The sequence below is a fragment of the Dendrobates tinctorius genome, unplaced genomic scaffold (genome assembly GCF_039654945.1).
Source record: "Dendrobates tinctorius isolate UK_male_01 unplaced genomic scaffold, ASM3965494v1 ptg000046l, whole genome shotgun sequence".
Classification (NCBI taxonomy): Eukaryota; Metazoa; Chordata; class Amphibia; order Anura; family Dendrobatidae; genus Dendrobates; species Dendrobates tinctorius.
In genome coordinates this window covers 78,992,509-79,018,773 of record NW_027361714.1, presented here as the reverse complement: position 1 = coordinate 79,018,773, position 26,265 = coordinate 78,992,509, and the positions used below count along the sequence as shown (strand labels likewise).

At 40.1% G+C, this 26,265-nt stretch overlaps 1 protein-coding gene across 1 annotated transcript in view; it reads left to right on the top strand.

Annotated features, from left to right (window-relative positions):
- The window catches only part of LOC141089664 (uncharacterized), a 217,219-nt gene that overhangs the window by 43,674 nt on the left and 147,280 nt on the right, over window positions 1-26,265 (top strand). The window contains exons 7-14 of the mRNA XM_073576146.1: window positions 4,558-4,679; window positions 5,637-5,865; window positions 5,965-6,164; window positions 7,214-7,369; window positions 9,949-10,042; window positions 15,587-15,721; window positions 21,372-21,520; window positions 24,639-24,750. Coding sequence (XP_073432247.1) covers window positions 4,558-4,679; window positions 5,637-5,865; window positions 5,965-6,164; window positions 7,214-7,369; window positions 9,949-10,042; window positions 15,587-15,721; window positions 21,372-21,520; window positions 24,639-24,750 — 1,197 coding nt within the window. The remainder of the gene's footprint in view (window positions 1-4,557; window positions 4,680-5,636; window positions 5,866-5,964; window positions 6,165-7,213; window positions 7,370-9,948; window positions 10,043-15,586; window positions 15,722-21,371; window positions 21,521-24,638; window positions 24,751-26,265) is intronic.

Below are 26,265 nucleotides of genomic sequence, written 5' to 3'. Positions count from 1 at the left end.
ATTTTCTACAATTTTGTGTTGGTTTCTTTATTCATTAAAAATTGTGGGTTTTGTAGTACCATGTGCGGTCCGACATAAAATGCTTCCTGGATAGGTGGAGCTAATGTGACCACATCATGTAGTCTGGCATCACAGATGAACCATCAGGTAGTATATTTGTTTGTTATGTAAAGAGATGGTTACTGTTAGTTCATACCTTTACATACTGATTCGCTGCTAAGTGATTGAGTAGATATCTCCAAAATGAATTGACAAAAAATTCACTGACTAATCCAGTTGGAGTAATAAAATTTATCTTTTAATATATTGTCTTAAAATTAACAGTAATTACTATTATAACCATTTTATATCCTTTAACCCTGCTGTTATGTTCGGTCAAAAATGACCGTTGTTTTTTTTTTTGGTTTAGCTTTTGCACCACATTTTTTTTACACTTGTACTGTTCCGGTCAAAAATGACCGAATAGCATTTTATGCTAATTTCAGCCATTTTTTGAGTAAAACAAATGAGTTATAATTTCTTTTGAGACTACTTATTGCATCTACTATTGTTTATGAAGTAAACAGTTGCTTTAGGTGCAGATTTACACATGCTTTCAGTACAAACCATACGCATTGGCTTTCAGTACAGTTCTGTGCAATTTTTTTTCTCTGTATGTTATTTACCCTGCTTTTTTACCCTGATTTACTGAAAAAAAATGATTTTTTTTTTTAATTTTTTTATTATTTTTACTATTTTTTTCAAAATGTTTGCACGCATTTTATACTATAGTTAATTTTGGTTATAGTTAGTTATAGTTGTTATAGTAGTAGTAGTAGTTGTTTTAGATAGTTAGTTAAGCTCAAATTTGTAGTTTCTGTGCAGAATTCAATAAGCCCTTGCAACCTTTATAAACACAAAATAAATAAAAAAATTGAGTTTTTTACGTATTATTTTTTTTTTTATAATGACCAACCATGTTCACATACAGTATAATAATGCAACAGGTATGCAAAAAAATTTTTTTAAGTAGCTAAAACAGCATTTTAATAGGTCCGGTCAAAAATGACCGGAGCAGTACAAGTGTATAGTGGAAACGAACAGAACAGCAGGGTTAAAATCAATCCACTAAGGGATGATTGAAGTTGTGAGTGTGGTACTAGGGATATTGTCAGTATCCACGAACTGCAATTTTAATACTCAAGATATTATTCAATATCCAAAAACTTTGTTAGTCAATACACTGACTGTGCGCTGGTGTAAGGAGGTGGCGGGGACCCTCAGTGCTCCCTCTCTCCTTTATGTCGTACACGTGTTCCCCATGCGGTGTCCTGATAGTTTGGTTGTCTATTAACCAACGACTGTTATGTACTACTGTTTACTGTGTGAATATCCCTTTAATTCCATGTCTATGTAGTGTACTGAAATATGTTATCTGTACCTATGTGTAAATTAGGGACAGAAGTGGTTAACCAGAGGAGGCTGGGTCAGCAGCCTCAAAAGAACAGGAAGTTCCTGTTCCCCGGTCAGTCCCGGGTAGGCTTGCCTACGGCTAGGAGCAGAAGGTTCCCCAGATGACGGGACAGAGCTTCCGCAGACCTCTGCCTCAGTCTGTAGTGTAGACAGACCATAGGACCGTCATAAGAAAGACTGTAGTGGCTCTCCAGTTCAGGAGGGAGCCACTGATACTGAGTGGCCTCAAGTTGCTTCAGGGACAGAGCAGGAGGCATTATTTCATGTACAGTAAAGTTTTCCCTGTTGGAGCAGAACTGTGCCTGTCGTGTTCTTCCTTGATACTCACCATCAGTGGCTGCAGAGAGCAAGGAAAGAAGGTAACTGACCGTGCTGTATGATTTGGACCACACCTGTCTTTTTCATGTTCAAGGGGCCGGGGTGCTTCTGGACTGTTGCTTTAAGAGACTTGGTCATGACTACCACCCCGTGCCACCTTGTTACACTGTCATCAGTGATTTAATCCGATGGATTTATAACAAAGTGCTCTTGTGCCTTCCTATTTCCAGTACCCTAGTTGAATGGCTCTAAATCATATAAACAATCAGGTTATCAGCAACTTTGTCATAAAGTGCCCTAGTGTCTTCCTGTTCCAAACACTCTAGGTGATCAGCCCTGAGTTGTATTAACAGCTGGGCTAATCTTTTTCACTTTGACCGCACCTTGAAAAAGAGCAGCGAAACGCACGTCGGTGGCGGGCGGCTGTGGTCCTGAACTGTATTGCTTATGGGTAAGCACTTGATGCACTTTACTAACTAAATTTACTTTGACCAGTCCCAATTTTGAGAAATCATTATTTCATACTGGCATGTATTTATAGTACTAATTCCCATGGCGTTAAGTTTTATTATGAACAGCACTTGGGCATTTTATATGTATATTTAATTGATGACCCAGCCTTCATTACCTGATCCTGTGTGTAATACATTTAAACGTTGTTTGTGGCATATGTGTTTAATAAAATGTATTTTTTATACAATTTGGACTTTATCCTCCTTATGGTTCTCATATTTATCTAATCTCTTTCACTGCATATAGTAGTTTCCTAAGCCCTACGCGTTTCATCATGAGTGATGACTGCCATGATCACCAGGGGCTAGCAATATTTACAGATGATTAAACTTCAATTAATCATGTGGTAGTTAGCTCCGATAGTCCTTAGTTAAACATATCGGCATTATTGCAGGCCGCGTTCGGCGGCCAAACTGGCGTATATTTATGGGGAGGATTGTCCTGCTCATCCCTACCCTCAATGTTAAGGAGCCAATCACTAGGCAGGGAGCTATCTTGTGTATTTGGTTCTCCCCCATCTCGCTCTACTCTTTGCCGGAGGATCGTTCTCTTCAACTAATAAGCAACGAGGGCGTTTCCTCCTGTCACCTCCTATCGTTGGTAGCTACATATATTGAGGTTCCAACCCCAATGGTGCGTCACGCTCTCTCTTTCCAGAGGATGCGACCGCCCTCTGGCGGGGCTAGTTAACCTTCTCCAATCATGTTAAACCAAAGCACCTCCTTCCCTCACCTCCTATCTTCGATGTCTACACGTGCCGGGTTTACACCTGCGGCGGTACGTCCCACCCTCCATGTCTGGAGGTTGCTGTCGTCCTTGTATTGTAAGGGTTCCAATGGATTGTGATGAATAAGAAAATGCTCACACAAGAATTGAATTTACTAAATTGATTTACTTAATAAATGATAAGATCAAATAATAAACAGTTGGATTGTGATGAATAAGAAAATGCTCACACAAGAATTGAATTTACTAAATTGATTTACTTAATAAATGATAAGATCAAATAATAAACAGTATAAAACTATAAATACATATGCATTAATCAGAAACAAGCATTATTCATACGTTACATTATTCAGATAGACGTCATTATGACTCACTGGCATGGGGATCACTCCTCCAGGAGCCAAAAGAGAGCGAGCACATGTGTCCTGGTTCTTTTAAATGTCCAGCTAAAAGGTGTGTCCAGCCCCACCATGTGGGGAATGATGTCACAAGTCTATTGTCCATTGGCTATAAACACATCCCCTCAATACCTGTTTTAACCAGTATATAATACAGGAAGCTAGAGGAGGGGGCCTCCTGTGTGCCACATGGCAGAAATACAGCAAGCTGGAGGAGGGGCTTCGGAGCACAAGATAACATCCTTGGGAACATTTACACACCCAATCTAATTAGGGTAGTTGCCTTGAATATCAATGGTCCTTTGTTGATGGATAAACAAATGACCAGTAATTTATATTCCTTTATCTTAAGTAAGTTTCAGTGACCTTTTGCATACCTCATCTCATTGTATATTATATTAAACTGATTAATATATAAAAATAACTCATAGTATACAGTCCTACACAGAGGCTTGTCTTTCTCCTCCAATAATAATGCGCCCTTTCTCTAATGTAGCAGGCATTTGAATCCGCCTGTTGCCAGCTTGCTTCTAGTAATGTTATAAGCTTCTAGTAATCCTTTTGTTATGATGTATTTCTTGATTCTAATGGTTCAATACTATGCTGCTCAGTGTAATCATTATCATGTTTAATTGAAAAATTCTTAGCTCATATTTCCACATCATGATGAAGCTAAAAGTCATTTATAAAAACCTCGGAGTGTTAACTCTTGAGGGTGATATATTGGTACTTTAATATTACCTTCAGTATAATTTACTAGTATGATAATAGCAATAAAGTGCAATCTATACATGGGAAACTATTGTGTCCAAATGGTGGGGGAGAGGGAAAAGAAGGGAGAGGGCGCACGAGGGGGGTAAATAAGCTTAAAGTCCACGCTGGTTCGATATGTAATAAAGAAAAACTTATTTTTCATTATTATGAAGGATTCCTTCATAGTAACGATATAATGCTGATATATCACCCGCAAGAGTTAATACGCTGAGGTTTTTATAAATGTCATTTAGCTTCATCATGACATAGAAATGTGGGGTAAGATTTTTTTTTATATATAATTGTTTCCGTGGGTCATAACAGGGGGTAACCAAACTACAAAAATAAATATTAAATGGTAATATCCTATTTTTTATTATTTTCATGTATGCAGCTAGAAAATCAAAGGGAATTTGTCCAGAAGGTTTGGCGGGAAAACCGAAAAGGGGGCGCTTATGACTTTGGTCTTCCACATAATATTGTAACTAAGCCTCTTGTCTCGCTTAACACTAGCTGGTAAGTATGTTTCATGGTTTTCTAATAATCGGTTACAAATTAAGAATTAGTATTAGTGATGAGCGAGTATACTTGTTGCTTGGGTTTTCCCGAGCATGCTCGGGTGGTCTCCGAGTATTTTGGCCGGTGATGTTTATATGCAATCCAATATATAACATTTTAGTCAATAACTTGGCACTTTTCAGATATAAAGACTATGTGCAGGGTAGGCATGAATGGTAGAGACGTCCTAGTGATAAAGTAGCATGACCTTAGTGGTGAGGCACTTAAGCGGAAGTATAACTAGGAACAGGGCCGGCCCGAGAGATTACGGTGCCCTAGGTGAAACTATTTTGTTGCGCCCCTTCTATTCTTGGCAGTAGATGAAAACTTGGGATATAAATTTGGGAGCAAAACAAACCACAACAACAATGATTAACTCTCTCCTAACTCATTAATCTTCTGAGAAGTTGTATAGGACAAATATATACAAAGTAATCAATAACACAAAACAAAAACGACCATAGGTAATTAAAATTTTTGTTTCCTTTCCTTTTTTTTTTTAAAAGGATGACACTAAGTCACCGAGATTAATTTGTTTAGCAACTTCAGATTCTATCGAAATTGTTGCCAACCCAACCAACCTCTCTTGCATCATATTTGCCCTTAAATATGTACACTTTTCTTTCCATCCCTAAAACTTTTTGCCTTTTGAAAAGATTTTTTATAATTTTTTCAATTTTTTTCTCTGGCGCCCCCTTTGGGTCAGCGCCCTAGGCGGCCGCCTAGTTTGCCTATACGTTCGGGCCGGCCCTGACTAGGAAGTATCAAAAACAGTAAGAGATTCCTAACAGCTGTGTGACAACAGACGGTGGGATTTGAACCCAGGACCCCAGCATTGCAAAACAGTTCTAACCACTGAGCCACCATGTCCATGGAATCTCTAATGTTTGTTCATCATTGTCCATTTATCCACAGCCCTGCATTAAAGAATGTTTACCTTTTTGAATTCCATCCATCTCTGGGACTAGCCTTCCTGATTTCTTGTACGCTGGACCACATTTGTAAAGAGTTTCGGCATCTCTGCAATTCAAAGACACCGAAACAGTCTTACATTGTAGAGAAAAGGGTTCTTCAGCTCGCACTTACAGAGTGGTTGGCTCCAAAAGATCTTCTGCAATCCTTTACAGCAAACGTGCACAAAGATGTAAGATAAATGATACATTGATCGGATGCATTCATTGAACCACTGTGGTCATCAATGTCTGAGGTTATTTTTCTTCTTCATTATTTTCTTCTGCTTTAGCTATTTGAAGAGATGTTAATAGAAGATCCAGTCATGGTTAGAGAGATCTGCATGTCAGCACTGAACTCAGCTGATGAAGATAAAAAGCACGGCAGAGGAAAGCAAATCCATATCCAGGACACATTCAGCAAGATGCTCCAGCTCATCACTCTACGTTACAGAATAATTGAGGCATCATTAGAAACGGCATTTCTTTCCAGGTCCGACAGATTTAGCTAGACACCTCAAGGAGACCTTCACATAATACAGCCATTATGGGGAGATTTATTCATGCAATTATGTACAAGGTCACAATCGCTTTCCTAGTGAATAATATCATATTTTTTGTAAGGACTTCTATTAAGTTGTATTAAAAGTAAAGGTTAACACAGCGATCCCCATGCCAGTGAGTCATAATGATGTAATACAACTAATTCATATCACAAAATGATAGAGCAAGAAACGTACAAAGAACATCCATCTTGGACAAGCTTCATTGGTTCTAGTTATTCTATCACATTTGTTATTTCCATCTGGCCCACCATTATTTTCATTTACTCAAATGACGGTCATCTGAGCTGTGCAATTTCTCTCACCAGCTTTCCCTGGAGGGTAATGTGCTATTTTTTATAGGATGTAGTCTGCCCGACAAAATGGAACTGTTGCATCTCGTAGCAAATATTTTTATTCACCCTGGGAAAAATGTGCCGAGCAGGGAATCTAGAGCCTGCATAGATCACCACTTTCCTTGCTTCTACACAACGTGTCCACCTATGGTCACTGATCTCAGCTCCAAGCATCCTCAATGCTCCTGTTAACAGTGTCCATCATGACATGGGTGGCGTATGTGTAATAGAATGCTGAAGACAGTGCCCTTAGCAGGACATCTTAGTGCGCAGAATGATGGAAAGCAGTGATCTACACAGACGCTAGATTTTCTGTCTGGCTCCTGACTTCAGACACATCACTCATAGAGCTAAGGATGGAAATAACCTCAGGAGGCGGAAGTTTGTGAAGTGCTCTGGGAGTGGCAAAGCACTCAATACATCATTTGCATATTCTGAAAATCTTTGATTTTTTTCGGCATCCACCCAAGGATAGCAGACATAAAGGTAGGAACATATTTAGTTTCCTTTGACCTACAGGCCCATATACAAAGCTTAGGGGGGTTTGATCTTGCTGATAGATTTCATTCAAGTATGATGAACAACACAATTAAGTGATTTTTTTTTAGCATATTCATTGGGAAACGGCCTTGATTGTATTTTAGGACTTATACACAATTTGCTGAAGAGATGGGATTTAACCAGTTCCACCTTTACTTACGGCCAGTTCAGTTTGAATTTGCATCACACAAGGGTCAAGAAGAGCAGAAGCCTCCTATGTTCATCACGTCACTCATTGAGGATGATAGCTGTGTGGACAGGTAGGAAAAAATACAAGTTCACATTTAGCAAATAAATGTTATTCTTCCTGTATGAAATACTTTTTTTTTTGTTTTTAAGATCTTTACTTGCAATGATTCACTAAAAACATCCAGAGGATAAAAATCTATTTTGATCCTGTGATGTATGTTAACTGGGTTACAGAATTGTAATGGATTTTCACCGCATTTTTAATTCTTAGTAACACTGAGAATAATCTATTACAAAATCCACACTCAAAAAAAAAAAGACACCCCTGCCAAATCTGAGTCTGGATTAATTGCATTATATCAACTCTTCAATGACTCCAGTCACAATAACAGTTATCATGTGAAATTGTAAGACAGTGGTTGGAGGATCCTGCACGCCCTGAGAGACTACTCTGTAGTTTTACAATGTGTGAATGTAGTATTTTATATTATAGAGTAGTAGTATGTTTATAGGTCAGCAGATGGCAGTGTTGATGTAATAGTCATCTTTGTGGCACAAACTCTGTGGGGTTTGTATGCAGGGTTAATTGTAAGTCCGGCCCAGACTGGGGATTGTGGGTTATTGATAGGAATAGGCAGTTCAGGGAGGTAAGTATTGAGTGTTAGCAAGTTAAGAAGTACTGGATACCCTCAGGAAACTAGAAGATCATCCCTGTGTGTGTGTTGGAATCAGTGACAAAGGAAGCAAGTGTCCTCAACAAACATCATTGGCAGTAGTGTTCTACCTGGCACACACAAGTTGGGGGACCTACAGTGAGAGAAGAGAGGAACATCTCTAAGAGACTTGAGGGGAACGGCCCTAGTGCTGGACAGGTTTGAGAGCTGCATTCAGTGAGACAGTTTCACAGTTTCAGGGGGCCTGAAGAAGATAGTGGGAGAATCTCCCTTACTTTTGTTCTCAAGGAAAGATTGTTCTGAGTGCAGTTCCACGGCGAAACACGTCGACCCGGGTGGCGCTACACTAGTAATATTGAGGTCCTTTGCTGAAACTGTGAACTATCAGCAATGTTTATCACAAGTATTGTGATTACGTGTAACCCGGGGTGTACTTATAGTGGGTGTAGAGGTTGCAGTCATGGAGCCTAGGTTAGCCCAAAAGTGACTTAGGCCAATATGAGAAAACCAACAATGGTAGTTGGAGGCTTTGTATTGAGGCCAGTGAACTTAGTTACCTGCTGACAACCTGTGTACGCAATCAGTAAATTGTCTTTTGTTATATTACTATAAGCATTAGTGATGAGCGAGTATACTTGTTGCTCGGGTTTTCCCAAGCATGCTCGAGTGACCTCCGAGTATTTTGGCGTGCTCGGAGATTTAGTTTTCGTAGTCTTATCTGCATGATTTGTGACTTGTAGACACGCTGAATACATGTGGGAATTCCCTAACAAACAGGCATTCCACACATGTATTCAGACTGTCTACAAGTCGCAAATCATGCAGATAAGACAACAAAAACTAAATCTCCGAGCACGCCAAAATACTCGGAGGACACCCGAGTAGAGAGTATACTCCCTCATCACTAATAAGCATCAAATTAATAGAAATACAGGTAGTAATAGAGGTTTTGTATACAGCGGGTGAAATAAATATTGAACTATTCAACAAGTCACCAATTTTCCAAGTAAATATATTTCTAAAGTTGCTATTGACATGAAATTCTCATTAGATGCCTGTTAGAACCCATCAAATCCACACAGGTATATAAATGAAACCAAAGACGTCCATAAATTAAGATATGTGTAATAATGTGAAATGACACAGGGAAAAAGTGTTGAACACGCTTACTGAAGTTTAATTAATACTTCATACAAAAGCCTTTGCTGGTGATGACAGCTTCGAGACGCCTCCTGTATGGAGAAACTAATCGCATGCATTGCTCAGGTGTGGTTTTGTCCCATTCTTCCACTTCAAATCCTGAAGGTTCTGTGGGCTCCTTCTAAGTACTCTGAGCTTTAGTTTCTTCTATAAATGTTTTATTGGATTCAGGTCAGGTGATTGGCTGGGCCATTCTAGCAGCTTTAAATTCTTTCTATTAAACCAATTGAGAGTTTACTTTGGCTGTGTGTTCTGTGGGATCTGTGTCTTGCTGATATATCCACCCTCGTTTCATCGTCATCATCCTGGTAGATGATACAGATTTTATTCAAGAATGTCTCGGTACATTTGTCCATTCATCTTTACTTCAATCATATGAAGTTTGCAAGTACCCTATGCTGAAAAACAGCCCCACCCCATGATGTTCCCACCTCCAGACTTCACTGTTGGTATTGTGTTTTGGGGTGATAGTCAGTGCTTTTGGCCTCCAAACATGGTGTGTATTATGGCATCCAAAGAGTTCTCTCATAATCTGGGGGTATTTCAATCATACCAGCTCTAGGGAATGATAAAAACTTGTACAGCAAATATTTTAAAGTAAAAGTTGTAAAACCAGTAATGTATGCACGTTGCGCCTCATTTTCCTTGCATCACACACTTCTACTGATGAGAATTTTGAAGGCTTAGACTACATATACTTGTAGATGCCAGTATCTGGGTGATTGCTTATCTAGTGTAAAGAAAATATGTATTGTTCTTATTCTTTTTCTGTTAAGATATTTGCCATCATCGCAACTCCTAGCCATTCATGAAGTTGATGACAATCAGATTGGGAAGTTCAGTTTCTTCACAAGAGACGGTATAATGCAGGTGAGTCTCCCACACAACAGTTTTTGTGATTACAGTAAAATGGATGTCATGCATGGCAAATCATGTTTCAGAACCTCCGGTGATTGTAGTGATTAAGTATGGGGTGGTGGGGGACCCTAGGCCCGTGCTCTGAGTGTGTTCACGTTTACCAATCACTTTATAGAGTCTCCACCATAAAATAAAACGTGGAAATTGAGGAATACTTGGCACAGGTGCCTGCCCTTTCCCTGCATTAGGACGTAACTCATTATTACAATCTGATCTAAAAATACTTGCTAAAATTTTACCTAACTGACCACGGTCTTGTATACTTCAGATTATTCTTGGGGAGCAATCTAGGTTAATATGCTGAAATCAATGATGAGTGCTGGTCTACCTGGATGCCAATAAGGATATTGACTCCACTGAATGGGATTTCCTTTGGGCAAAAATGTGTAGCAGGTGTTTTGGACCTAGATTTACTAAATGATTACAACATTTATACAGGATATAATAGATATTTTCAGATTATTTTCCCCTACATCTGAGCTCCCAGGGATGCCCTCTATTCCCATTGTTATATAGTATTGCAACGGAGCCAGTGGCACCCATTATCCGCTGTGTGGAGCGTCACTGATGACACTTTGTTTCAGGGAGGGAGCAGGGTCTGCAGCACTTACCGCAGCCTCTGCACGCAGATGACACTTTAAGTATCACAGCATACACTGGGGATCCTCGAACGAATCGTCATCACACAGGAAGAAGGGAAAAAAATTGATAGCTGTTCGATGTAGTGTAGTTAGGGAACAGTAGGGAGCTTTTAAAGCAAGTACAGAAACTATAGATAATAGCATCCAATAGATAGAGAGTTAGGAGAAAAGTGACAGATATTAAAAAGCTAAACCTTCCAAACAGTTATCTTTTCTGCTACCAACAATTGTGAGGTGCCCATCAGACCTTGCTACCAAGTTCACCTCCTATCCTGTGAGACTTCACCTTGTCCCAGGTGCAAATGGATCTACCAGGATCTGGGCTTGTAAGCCATTTTGCATGCCCTTTTTCTGGCAGGGAGCACAGAACCACTACATGACCTCACAAGAAGCAAGTGTGAGACAGATATTGGAATGATAATTGATGAGCCCTGGGAGCTCACCTTGAAAGGCTCTAAACATTTTTCCCCTAACTATACTGAAAGAGCCACCCCCCCTTTACTTTTCACCCTACGTATTATGCTATATCCAGAATGCACACAGTACAATCTGAATTCCTGGATGACTTCCCCAAATGTCATAAGGGCTCGGGAACATTTTCTCACCTTCTCTGCAATTGTCTGGAGATTAGGTGATACTAGGCCCAAGTGGTTCAGTGCCTACATGATCTCATGGGATTCCCTATCACAGATTACCCTAAAGCCCCCGTTACACACTGCAATATCGCTAGCAATATCGCTGTAAAGTCACCGATTTTGTGACGTTGCAGCGATATTGCTAGCGATAACGCTACATGTGATACTTACCTCCGACCGGCTCCCCCGCTGGTTATCGCTGATCGCGCGAGAAGCTCCTGGACCATTTCTCGTCGGCCACTTCCTGCTGGGCTTCCTGTGGCGCCGATGAGCGACGCATGGAGCCGGGCGGGAGGACGCAGGATCGCCGCGTCTGACAGGTAAGTAGCGATCCCCGTCCCCAGCGATGTCGCTAGTGAGATCTGCCTGTGTGGCAGCTCACTAACGACCACCTAGCGATGCACCAGCGATCCTGACCGCGTCATATCGCTGGTCAGGATCGCTGGTGCATCGCTAGGTGTAACGGTACCCTAAGACTTGTCTGTTATTTGTTGACTCTCAGCAATAAGAAAGGACCGTTATTAGACTGATTCTGACTGAGGTTTCACGAATAACCCAAAAATGTGGGCCAGACATCGGATGTCATCAAGAGTGTCTGCCATGTAGCAATGGAAATCGGCAGTAAACCTCTCCCTCGCTTTAAAAAAAAATCTGTTTAAGATTAACACACTGGCGCCAGTCCACTTGGACAGAGAAGGAAGGTCCACTATTCCCAGATGCAGCTGGTGAATAACAGGCTCTGTGCTGGTGCCTGTTTAAAAGAGCTAAAGCTGATAAGAAAAGAAATACACCACGCTATGCTGGGAACTGAAAAAAATATATAACTGAGTACTTACTTGCTGGTGTGTGAAAAAATCACGTGGTGGTGGATGTATAGCAGTATTCTGAGACTATTCACCTTGTCATAGATGTATATATTTGGATGCCAAAACCGCTGAATAGATAATATAGGGTTAAATGGGGGTGAGCCCGTTAGTGTGTTACAGAGGGAAAAAAAAAAAAAAAAATATGAACTAATCTTGATTTACTCACTTAAGGAAATCAGAACCATATAAAATATATGCTGTAAATGTAGCCATTGCCAAATATTAAGATTGGAATGTTGCAGCCTGTTTCTGAAAAAAATATAATAGTTGAAAAATAAAACCAAAAAAAGAGGGGGATAAATAGATGTTTGAGATGATAACTGAATGCTGACCTTACTGCATGCCAGTTTCAACAGGCGAGGTCAGAATGATTAATCCTGTGCAAAACAAATGATGGCACAGTTCCTGCAAAGTGAATGAGCGTTAGTGACAGCATGTGCCCACGAGTGGAACGAGGTGCTTAATTCTGGTGCACTTACTTGCAGGGCCAGTGCTCAGTGAGACAGGCTTGGGTGCTCAGCGTGGGGGCTGGGGCTGCTGCTGCTAATCCGTATGGACGTGGAGACCGCCGTTGCCTCGCGTGCTCCGGCCGAGAGCAACGCTGAGGGACTCGGCGTGTGATGGGGCAGGGCTAGCGTGACGTCACACTGGGGGTAAGACGGTGGCTCAAAGGCAGCACAATACCGACATATTTCGAGAGATAGCTACTCTCTTCATAACATGTCGGTATTGTGCTGCCTCTGAGCCACCGTCTTACCCCCAGTGTGACGTCACGCTAGCCCTGCCCCATCACACGCCGAGTCCCTCAGCGTTGCTCTCGGCCGGAGCACGCGAGGCAATGGCGGTCTCCACGTCCATACGGATTAGCAGCAGCAGCCCCAGCCCCCACGCTGAGCACCCAAGCCTGTCTCACTGAGCACTGGCCCTGCAAGTAAGTGCACCAGAATTAAGCACCTCATTCCACTAGTGGGCACATGCTGTCACTAACGCTCATTCACTTTGCAGGAACTGTGCCATCATTTGTTTTGCACAGGATTAATCATTCTGACCTCGCCTGTTGAAACTGGCATGCAGTAAGGTCAGCATTCAGTTATCATCTCAAACATCTATTTATCCCCCTCTTTTTTTGGTTTTATTTTTCAACTATTATATTTTTTTCAGAAACAGGCTGCAACATTCCAATCTTAATATTTGACAATGGCTACATTTACAGCATATATTTTATATGGTTCTGATTTCCTTAAGTGAGTAAATCAAGATTAGTTCATATTTTATTTTTTTTTTTTTCCCTCTGTAACACACTAACGGGCTCACCCCCATTTAACCCTATATTATCTATTCAGCAGTTTTGGCATCCAAATATATACATCTATGACAAGGTGAATAGTCTCAGAATACTGCTATACATCCACCACCACGTGATTTTTTCACACACCAGCAAGTAAGTACTCAGTTATATTATATATTTTTTTCAGTTCCCAGCATAGCGCGATGTATTTCTTTTCTTATCAGCTTTAAAAAAAAATCTATTTACGCCAAAGCTGCCCTGGAAAAATTTTTGGTTAGATGGATTGAGTCCTTCCTAACTGTTTAAGTGGTGGTGTGGTACACGGGTGTGGGATGGTGGTTCACCAGGGAAAGATAGGAAGGAGGAGCTTGTCTGGGGCCAAACTTTCTTCTATGTGCTTTTGAAAATCTTCAGACCTGCCTTAATCAAACTCACTAGGTAAACATAGACAAGCAGCAATTTCTGAGTTTTTGTTTGTTCACCCATGTTTTTGAAGATTGACCACAAATTTTCAATGGGATTGAGATTTAGGGAGTTTCCTGACCATAGACCTAAAGTTGCAATGTATTGTTTAACATAGTTTATTTGGTATTTGGGATGACTTTCCGTTTGTGGGTGAAACCCACAAACGTGTTTTGAGATATTCTTTTCAAGTACTAAAGTCTTTTCCACAATATCTTTAGTACTGTTACCACTATGTGCTAAATATGTTTATATTAAATCCTTGTAATTAACAAATTTTGATGTACAATAAATTATTTGCTATATACGTAATGTATCTGATCCTTTATATCTTCTCAATAAACTTTATTTGGTTAAAAAAAAATGAACGTCATTACTGGATACACTTGAGACAACACAAACAAGTGGCCAATTCAAACACTGGAGCGTTGGTTAGGACGTTGCATCAAATTAGTGGTGAATATTGGTGAATCATACTCTTGGAATCTACAGTTGTGGTTTCCTGCCATTATCCTGCGACACGTCAGAATAGCATTTATGGTTTACTATGCCATCTCAAATATAAATACACAATCTTAGTATCAGATATTTATATGGTAATGTACAAATTGTAAGTTTGAGTTTGACATATCTTCATATTTGCAAAAAACATGATACACATTACTAAAGGTTGCAGCTACTCCTCTGATATTGGGGAATTGATGTTTTAGCAAGAGCTAACAACATTGAGCTGCTTTTGTAAATTAGTCTACATCCAGTTGGAGATGTTGCCAGTAGACTCATCCAGCTAAATTTTGGTAATGTCTACTATTATTACAGATGAAATATCATGCTTAATACTGAGATATAATTTTATTTCCACTAACATATGTGGTGTAGTAACCACTGTGTCCACTAGGGGGCGCTGTGTGGATGTCCCAGGAGAAAGGATGAATGGCAGAATACTGAATGGCTGTTATGTATCTCAAGGTAGGTGGCCTTGAGATGAAGGCTTGCTTATGTGCTGATCAGCAGAGGCACTGCTGAGCTGTTGTTGCACTCTGTCAGCGAGAGCTATCTACAAATCCACCCAGGGGTGTGTTTAAGAGTGTCATAATAAAGTATATGTGTATGATTGCTTGAAGGACCTGTGATGAGGTAATAGCCATGTGACCCAGGGGGCGTGGCTACGGACCATATAAGGTAACCAGAGTAGGTCACATGAGAGAGAGCGCATGGATCTGATTGGGCCATGTGGAAGGTCCCGGCAGGCCGAGGTGTGCTACCTTCCTAAAGACCATGTGCTGAGGCTGCTGACCCGGGGAGACCTATGTATATTGGCTGTATGTGAGGAGGGATAAGCCTCCTGTGTTTTACTGAGGCTCCAGGAATGAGCCTGAAATCATGGACACTTATGCTTGTTTTCGCCTGAGCTAAAGGCTATTTCTTGTGTTATGTGCTGCTTTATGGGTTATGAAGCAATAAACCCTGTGAATTTTTAAAAGGAACGTGCCTCCTGATTGACTCCCGTCGCACCTAAGCGAGTAGAATCCCTACACATACTGTACTGGGAATAGCTGGATTGTTCTGCTTTATTTCACTTTAGCTTTGTATTTCCTTTCAAGTTGCTGAATAAATGTGGAGCAGAAAATATGCAGGTGGTGCTTGCCTGTCAAGTAAGCCAGAAGAATGCTCTCCTCGCTGCCAACCAGCTGGCTTCATTTTGTTACTTGTCATCTTGGACCTCCCAGAATAAGAAGGTTAGCAATTCAAAGTGCTAGTACTTTGCACCATGTATGTACAACCATGTGTGTGTATACAGCTTGTATGAAATTGTTTGCCTCCTTCCTCATTTCCTATTATTTTGCATGTTTGTCACATTTAAATGTTTCAGATCACCAAACAAATGTAATTATTAGACAAAGATAACACAAGTAAACACAAAATGCAGTTTTTAAATTAAGGTCTTTATTATTAAGTGGAAAAGAAATCCAAACCTACAGGGCCCTGTGTGAAAAAGTTATTGCTCCCTAAACCTAATAACTGGTTGGGCCAACAACTGCAATAAAGTTTGCGATAACTGAGTCTTTTACAATGCCCTGGAGCAATTTTGGCCCACTTAGTTTTGCAGAATTGTTCTAATTCAGCCACTTTGGAGGGTTTCCGAGCATGAACCACCTTTTTAAGGTCATGCCACAGCATCTCAATAGGATTAAGGTCAGGACTTTGACTAGGCCACTCCAAAGTCTTAATTTTTTTTTCTTAAGCCATTCAGAGATGCACTTGCTGGTGTATTTTGGATCATTGTCCTGCTACATAACCAAAATGCTGTTCAGATTGAAGTCACGAACAGATGGTCGGACATTCTCCTTCAAGATTTTTTTTGTAGACAATAGAATTCCTGGTTCCATTTACTCGGCAAGTTTTTCAGGTCCTGAAGCAGGAAAACAGCACCATCACAATACCAAGACCAGATTTTTCTGTTGGTATGATGTTCCTTTTCTTAAATGCTGTGTTACTTTGTTTCTCATTTGTTTCAGAATTTCTTTGGATCACAGTATGATGTCTTGCTTTTGAGTAGCTTTTGGTCTACTTCATGATGACAGGCAGGCCCTGTTTAAGTGATTTCTTGATTGAGAACAGGTGTGGCACTAATCAGGCCTCAGTGTGGCTAGGGAATTTGAACACAATTTCCCAAAGATGTGATAAACCACAGTTAATTTATGTTTTAAGGGGGTAGGGGCAATCGCTTTTTCACATAGAGCCCTGAAGGTTTGTATTTCTTTTCCCCTTCATAATAAGACCTTCATTAAAAAACTGCATTTTGTGTTTACTCGTGTTAGCTTTGTCTAATATTTAAATTTACTTGTGGTCTGAAACATTTAAATGTGACAAACATGCAAAAGGAAAGGAAATCAGGAAAGGGCAAACACTTTTCCACACAACTGTGTGTGTGTATATACAGTGTATGTATGTATGTATATATATATATATATATACCCTTCTATATGCGTGTGTATGTATGTATATATATATATATATATACACCCTTCTATATGCGTGTGTATGTATGTATATATATATATATATATACCCTTCTATATGCGTGTGTGTGTATGTATATATATATATATATACAGTCATGGCCAAAAGTATTGACACCCCTGCAATTCTGTCAGATAATACTCAGTTTCTTCCTGAAAATGATTGCAAACACAAATTCTTTGGTATTATTATCTTCATTTAATTTGACTTAAATGAAAAAACACAAAAATAATTGTCCTAAAGCCAAATTGGATATAATTCCACACCAAACATAACAAAGAGGGTGGACAAAAGTATTGGCACTGTTTGAAAAATCATGTGATGCTTCTCTAATTTATGTAATTAACAGCACCTGTAACTTACCTGTGGCACCTAACAGGTGTTGGCAATAACTAAATCACACTTGCAGCCAGTTAACATGGATTAAAGTTGACTCAACCTCTGTCCTGTGTCCTTGTGTGTACCACATTGAGCATGGAGAAAAGAAAGAAGACCAAAGAACTGTCTGAGGACTTGAGAAACCAAATTGTGAGGAAGCATGAGCAATTTCAAGGCTACAAGTCCATCTCCAAAGACCTGAATGTTCCTGTGTCTACCGTGCACAGTGTCATCAAGAAGTTTAAAGCCCATGGCACTGTGGCTAACCTCCCTAGATGTGGCCGGAAAAGAAAAATTGACAAGAGATTTCAATGCAAGATTGTGCGGATGTTGGATAAAGAACCTCCACTAACATCCAAACAAGTTCAAGCTGCCCTGCAGTCCGAGGGTACAACGGTGTCAACCCGTACAATCCATCGGCGTCTGAATGAAAAGGGACTGTATGGTAGGAGACCCAGGAAGACTCCACTTCTTACCCCGAGACATAAAAAAGCCAGGCTGGAGTTTGCCAAAACTTACCTGAAAAAGCCTAAAACGTTTTGGAAGAATGTTCTCTGGTCAGATGAGACAAAAGTAGAGCTTTTAGGGCAAAAGCATCAACATAGAGTTTACAGGAGAAAAAATAGGCATTCAAGGAAAAGTACACGTCCCTACAGTCAAACATGGCTGAGGTTCCCTGATGTTTTGGGGTTGCTTTGCTGCCTCTGGCACTGGACTGCTTGACCGTGTGCATGGCATTATGAAGTCTGAAGACTACCAACAAATTTTGCAGCATAATGTAGGGCCCAGTGTGAGAAAGCTGGGTCTCCCTCAGAGGTCATGGGTCTTCCAGCAGGACAATGACCCAAAACACACTTCAAAAAGCACTAGAAAATGGTTTGAGAGAAAGCACTGGAGACATCTAAGGTGGCCAGCAATGAGTCCAGACCTGAATCCCATAGAACACCTGTGGAGAGATCTAAAAATGGTAGTTTGGAGAAGGCACCCTTCAAATATCAGGGACCTGGAGCAGTTTGCCAAAGAAGAATGGACTAAAATTCCAGCAGAGCATTGTAAGAATCTCATTGATGGTTACCGGAAGCGGTTGGTCGCAGTTATTTTGGCTAAAGGTTGTGCAACCAAGTATTAGGCTGAGGGTGCCAATACTTTTGTCCAGCCCATTTTTGGAGTTTTGTGTGAAATGATCAATGTTTTGCTTTTTGCTTCATTCTCTTTTGTGTTTTTTCATTTAAGACAAATTAAATGAAGATAATAATACCAAAGAATTTGTGTTTGCAATCATTTTCAGGAAGAAACTGAATATTATCTGACAGAATTGCAGGGGTGTCAATACTTTTGGCCATGACTGTATATCAGCTGAAGAGCCCGGCGTTGCCTGGGCATAGTAACCAACTGTGGTTAGTTATAACAAATTATAATGATTATATTGCACATAAAAACATTTCACATCATATATTCAACACTACAGATTTGCAACACAAATTAACTAAACGATTACCCAAGTATTGATAGTATTTTATTTTCAACTCATTCAAGATTTTTGGTTTTTCCTTTCGGTGCAAAGATGAACAGATTTTTGGCAGTTCCAACTCTTGAACAGACCACGTAAAGTTGACCATGAGAAAAGCATGGAGATTGCAAATCGATCCCTACTACTCTCAAAGACTGTCCCTGAGCATTGTTAATGGACATTGCAAATAGCAGTTGAACTGGAAACTGGAGGCGTTTAAAATCAAAAAATAAATCAGATGGAATGAGTGGAATTCTTGGAATGAAAATGTCCTCTCCTTTGGCACATCCTGTTTCTGAGCTGTGTATCTAACCCTATCCTGTGTGATAATGTCTGCTGAGCTGTGTACCTAATCCTATCCTGTGTGATACTTTCTGCTCAGCCGTGTATCTAATCCTATCCTGTGTGATACAGTCTGCTGAGCCGTGTATCTAACCCTATCCTGTGTGATACTGACTGCTGAGCCATGTACCTAGTCCTATCTTGTGTGTTACTGACTGCTCAGCCGTTTATCTAATCCTATCCTGTGTGATACTGACTGCTGAGCCGTGTATCTAATCCTATTCTGTGTGATACTGTGTGCTGAGCTGTGTATCTAATCCTATCCTGTGTGATACTGTCTGCTGAGCCGTGTATACTGTATATTCCTATCCAGTGTGATACTGACTGCTGAGCTGTGTATCTAATCCTATCTTGTGTGACAATGTCTGCTGAGCTGTGTACCTAATCCTTTCCTGTGTGATACTTTCTGCTGAGCTGTGTACCTAATCCTATTGTGTGTTACTGACTGCTGAGCAGTGTATCTAATCCTATCCTATGTGATACTGACTGCTGGGCAGTGTATCTAATCCTATCCTGTGTGATACTGACTGCTGAGCCGTGTATCTAATCCTATCCTGTGTGATACTGACTGCTGAGCTGTGTATCTAATCCTATCCTGTGTGATACTGACTGCTGAGCTGTGCATCTAATCCTATCCTGTGTGACTGTCTGCTGAGCTGTGTACCTAATCCTTTCCTGTGTGATACTTTCTGCTGAGCTGTGTATCTAATCCTATCGTGTGTTACTGACTGCTGAGCCGTGTATCTAATCCTATCCTGTGTGATACTGACTGCTGAGCAGTGTATCTAATCCTATCCTGTGTTATGCCGTCTGCTGAACCGTGTATCTAACCCTATCCTATGTGATACTGACTGCTGAGCCGTGTACCTAATGGTATCATGTGTGTTACTGACTGCTCAGCCGTGTATCTAATCCTATCCTGTGTGATACTGACTGTTGAGCCATGTATCTAATCCTATTCTGTGTGATACTGTCTCTTGATTCTGTGTGATTCGGCCTCTTGGCCAAATAGATGGCAGGACAGCTATTAGTTGTGTGCTTCACAAATCTGACCTTTATGGAAGAGTGGCAAGAAGGCAATTTTTGAAAGCAATCCATGAGAACCGTGTTTACAGTTTTCAAAACGCTATGCACGGAACACAGCTAGAATGTGGAGGAAGGTGCTCTGGTCAGATGAGACCAAAGTGGAACTTTTTGTACATAGCGAAAATGCCATGTGTGGCAGAAAACTGACACTGCACATCACCCTGAAAACACCATTCCCAGCGTCACACATGGTGGTAGCAGCAGAATGCTGCGGGGATACTTTTAATCAGCAGGGACAGGGAAGTTGTACAGAGTTGATGTGAAAATGGATGGAGCTAAATACAGGGCCATCCTGAAGGAAAACCAGGTGCAGAAACAGAGCATCTTTTGACAGAAACACCTAGGAGTGCAAGCAGGGTGTTGTTCAGTTTACCCTATAGACTTCCTACAGGTACAGCACTCTGCTCACACTTCAAGGATTGACGGAGCACTTCTGCCACTTTATTTAAACAATAAGCTGAAGCCTCAGGACCTTGACCCCTACCAATCAAAACTGCAAATTGGTGGTTATTAGATTAAAAAAGTTTTATAAAAGTTTAATTACCTTATATAAAACATTTAGATCTCATTCAGACATTATTAATTTTCCTGGTATGCAAAAAACCGCTGTGATTTTCAGTGTTTTGGATCAGGTTTTTATCAGAGTTTGATCAATGTGTCAGTTTTTACCCTTATGAAAGAAATGAAATTACTAATCTTCTACTCATTGCAATGTTAAAAACCGACAGCACATAGATAATACATGAATGGCGTACGTGTGCTGGCAGTGATTTTTCACGCACCCTGAGTAATTTTTGATCCATAACTCAGATCAAAAACTGACATGTCTCCATGATTTTTTTTTGCAGATATGCTGTCCTAAAAAACATGGATTTCTTAGCAGAACCATTGACTATAATGGGTCATGTTTATTAAATGTACACTTTTTTTTTTTCTGTACATCAGTCATCTTTATAAACTCATTTCCAGTGGTTTCCAACACAGTATACATTTGTGGACATTTATCACCTTTTCTTAGTCTTTACTATGGTTTTTTTATGTATTTTTAGGATGGAAACTCAGCAATACAAAGACAGTTCAGCTCTTCTGCAAGTTCAAGAAATTCTACATCTTGGGCAGTAGCTGAAAGTCTGACGTCCATTGCTCCAGTAACTCATTCTAATGAGATTCTAGTGCAGGCACAGCAGTCAAATAAAAGGTACGGACGTTATGAGAGAATCCCTGTATGGATATTAAAACGTAAGTAAGTATTAGAGCCCCCTGTCCATCAAGCCACCTGTCACATCTAAGGGGTTAGAGCAACTGGGTCAGCGTAATCTCCTTATCTGACTTTTGCAGCAGAGACCCATCCTGGTAAAGTATATTCTGTCTTCCCTGTAAATATATGATGTAGGGAACCAAGGGGTTACAAAAATACATTATTTTTCAAACCCTGTGTCAAAATAAGAATATTCAGGCTATGGGCCCACGTAGCGTTTTAAAACGCTCACTAAAAACCGGACTCCTTCCCAGAAATCGCGCGGATTTTACCGCGATTATGATCGCGATTTTGCCACGATTTTCGCGTGCGATATTCAAGCACTTTCCAAGCGATTTGAAGCATCGCTTGGAAAGTGATTGACAGGTTGGTCACACTCGTCAAACATAGTGTTTGACAAGTGTGACCAGGTTTTTACTATTGAGGCCGCCTATGCAGCATCAATAGTAAAAGATAGAATGTTAAAATGCTAAAATAAATAAAAAATCGGTGTATATTTACCATCATGCCTTGCGAGACCTGTGATGACGTAGTCTCACGTTGCTATAGCGATCTCGCGAGACCACGTCATCACTGGACCGTGCCGCAAGGCATTACTGGGAACGCTTAGGCCGGGAATGCAGCGTGTGACGTCGGAAGGTAAATATACCCCGATTTTTTATTTTTTATTCTTTTTTTTACAGGGGTATGGTACCCAGGGCCTGGACGACAGTCTCCTCTCCTCCACACCGTGGGTACCAACCGCACATGAGACGCTTCACTTCCCGCATGGTGGGCATAGCCACATGCGGGAAGTAAGCGGTTCTCATGCATTTCTATGGGTGCGGAATTGCGGCAATTCTTTGCGATTCCGCACAAAAGAATGAGCATGCTGCGATTTTTTTCCGCGATGCGATTCCGCCGCGGAAAAAAGCGCAGCATTAGCACAGCATGTGCAGAATGCCATAGGAATGCATGGGGGGCGTTCTGTACACGATTTTTAAACGTTTTTGCAGCGTTTTCGCGCCGAAAATCGTGGCAAAAACGCTTAAAAATCTCTACGTGAGGCTGTGTGCTCACGTTGCAATTTTTAAGCGTTTCCGCAGCGTTTTTTGACAAGCGTTTCTGCCACGGAAACGCTTAAGAAAAGCATCCCATGGAAACATAATTGAATCCGCACATGTTGTGCTAATGGTGCGTTTTTTTCCGCTGCGGAAACGCTAAGCGGAAAAAAACGCAGCATGTTCATTAATTTTGCGGAAACACGTGCTTTTCCGCATACATACAGTTGTATTGCAAAAACGCATAGGAAAACGCATGCTAAAGCGCTTCACAAAAGCGCCAAAAACGCTTACAAAAGCGCTTCATAAAACGCATGCGTTTTCCCGGGAAGAGGGTGTGCGTTTCCGCTCAGGAATATTCTGCATGAAAAACGCTACATGGGCACATAGCGAGTTCTAAAGTAATTCAGTGGTATGTAGCATAATGTATGATCAATAATATCCAATATCCAGTAACAATGCTAACCCTATCATATATAGACGCAGTAATTCAAGGGAATTGTCAAATATTTTTTGCTACCCCATGTGAGAGCAGCATGATGGAGGGGCAGAGTCCCTGACTCCAGTGATGTATCACTTAGGCCCATTTTCACAGGCCAATAATTTTTCAGAATTTAACGTTCATACTCCATCATTCACAATAATTGTGTGATGTGACTGGGTTGAGCAACCGAACAATGTGTCCAAAATTGCTAGTTCATCGTTCTTGAAATCGTTTATGGACGCAAAAAAAATCTTGTCCGTCTTTTGAAAATTGTCTAATATAAATGGAGAGTGTTCTCTTTTTCAACAATTAAACCGACAAAAAGGAGGAGTGATCCTAGATATGGCTTTCACTGATTGGGTGATCGGATTTGGACGCAATTGTTCAGTAGCACACGGAGCATTGGAATGAGTACATATTCTTGTCTACAGCATACTGCTCTCAGATGGCATAATCTGCTGTCGGATTCCCATTAAGCTCTTCATAGTTCTCATTGATGTCAGAAATAAATAATTGGGTGGCTGTCATACTTACCAGGTATATTGTTAAAAGGGAACTAACTTTTCAAAATGACCCCCGACTAATTATTGAGTGCATTTACTGAGCATACATTTCAGTAGGCCAACATTTCGGATTTTAAAGTCATTTTTCAAGCTGGTGTTATAAATTATTCTAATTTGCTGAGATAATGACTTTTGGGTTTTCATCGGCTGTAAGTCATAATCAACATTAACAGAAATAAACACTGGAAATAGATCACTCTGTAATGACTCTATATAATATAGGAGTTTCACTTTTTGAATTGAAGAATTGAAATAAATTAACATTTTGATGATATTCTAATTTTGTGAGAAGCACCTGTATATGCTTACAATCAGTCAGTAGTGATGAGGACTACTAGTGGCAGTGTCACCGGAGACAATCTTGGCGTCTCTGTTAATAGAGTTGGATTTAGCCTAACAACAGACGATGGACAGCAAATGAAGAAGAGCGACACTTGGTAGTTGGCACTTTAGAGAATTTTCTAGGGGATAAAACATCATCATTTTAGTTGAAGTGAGTGATTAATTACTTTTTAGGACATTGTCTACTAGTTGTTCTAAAGTACATACCGTAGTCTTTTAAAATTATACGGGGCTTAAAATTGCTTTGAAATATATCTGAGAGCTAAAATATCTAGAATATCGTGAGCCGGTGGTGAGGCCAGTTACATTGCTGATATTAAATGTCTATGAAAGCATCATTGTTCAATATAAGGATTCCTTGTCCATTTCTCCTTGGATTATATCCACAACTTGGACGGACGTAGATTAAATTGCTCTGACTAAGCATGTGTATGTTGCTCGACCGCTTTAAGTTTCAAATACGAAATATATAATGCTTCGATCAATGCTTACGTACCTTTTTACTATTCTGTTCTGCAAATATTTTACTACAGTATGTAAGATCACATGTTTCTGTAGCGGGATGATGTCATCCCATGTGTCAAATAACTTATTTAGGGTAATAGAGAGAAAACTATTTTCTTTTTCAGACCTCCAGAAGCATTTGTGTCAATTCAGTTAGAAAAAGTGGGTCCTCGTGATACAATGTTGAATGCATTTCTTACAAAAAAACAGGCTATGGGAACAGCTATGAGAAATCCTGTAAGTAGTAGTAAGAGTATACCTTGTCATTTCTAATATTTCTTTATGTCTTAAATATAGTTTTTTAAGAACATTTTGGAGGGTGACCATATTGGAGAGTCACTATTTCTTACTCTACTTTCTGCGTAGACAGCACCGCAAGCTGTGGGCTCAGTGGCAGCTGCATTGAATAGGAGTCAATTGAGTGAGAAATACCATAGATTATAATCTCCAGAAAGTGTAGCACAGTCCCCTTCGTCAAAGATCATGGAGTGACATGATATGTTTATACAAAGTGTGTAATGTTATTATCCAGACTTATTGTTGCCTCTAGCAATGAAACAGTACCGTCATTCTCTTAGGCATATAATCATGAGATGACTCTGCACATTTTGTCTGAATCTATACAGCAAAGTTGACAAATGAGAAAATAGATACCAGCAGCCTTTTGTAATGCTGTAGTGTTCACTGTATTAATGTTAATAGTGCGGATAACAAACTAATAATAAAAAAAAGTTTATAATAAAAATCAGCTTTAAATAATATGTAATTTTCTGATTAAAACATGCCCTTTAATAGAAATGGTCTATCAGAACATGATAAGCTTGGAAATTTGGAAGGCATAGCAGAACCTGACCATAGAAATGTAAGATAAAAATAGGGATTTTTTTTAGAAAAAGGTTGGCACTTCTAATATACTGTAACATCATGCCATATGTACTATTTATACAGCACATCTGTATTATTAGACATTTACTGTCAAATGTTAATTGGCCTTAAAACAAACAATATTACTACAGTCCGTTGATGCTACTAAAATCTACATTACTGCATTTATTATGCTATACCTTTTTACACCACTTGCACCTTTGTTAGTTATCTTTTTGTTTCAATGTCTTAATGTCCCACATACAGATTAGAAGTTGTCCGAACCAACAGTTTTGGCAGGATAGACCAATATTGCTTAGGTCTTATGACTGTTCCCTGACAGATGATTTTTCACATCTTAGCATAACTGACGTCAATGCAAGCGCTGTTAGACATTTTCCCACCTCACTCGACTTCAGTTAGGTGAAGTGAGTTCATTGGCTGTGAACTCCCAAGGCCTTTCTGATGGCACCGCGAGTGTGTGAGCTTCCTCACGCTCGTGGTGATGGCAGTGGGTCATACAAGTTCACCGTGAGACACTGAGCAGCGGTAGCACATGCTGTTCAGTGTCTCTGCTGGATGGTAGGCTGTATAGTCACATCATTTACTAATGGAGGTTGACTTCTAGATATAGCAGAGCTAGGCCCGTTGTGGGACAAATGCATGATTATCTATCTTCTCAGCCGACAGGTGAGGAATATTGTTGTTTATTATTTTAATTCTTTTACAAGGGGAAATGGCTTCACTGGAATGGACAGTGACATACGTATGATTTAATTAAGATTGATTAAAGTAGTATGTGGCATTTTTTCAATTAAAGCACTTTATTCTTGGTGTGTGTATTTTTATACAATATGACTATGGGGTTAGTAATAAGGACATCTTATA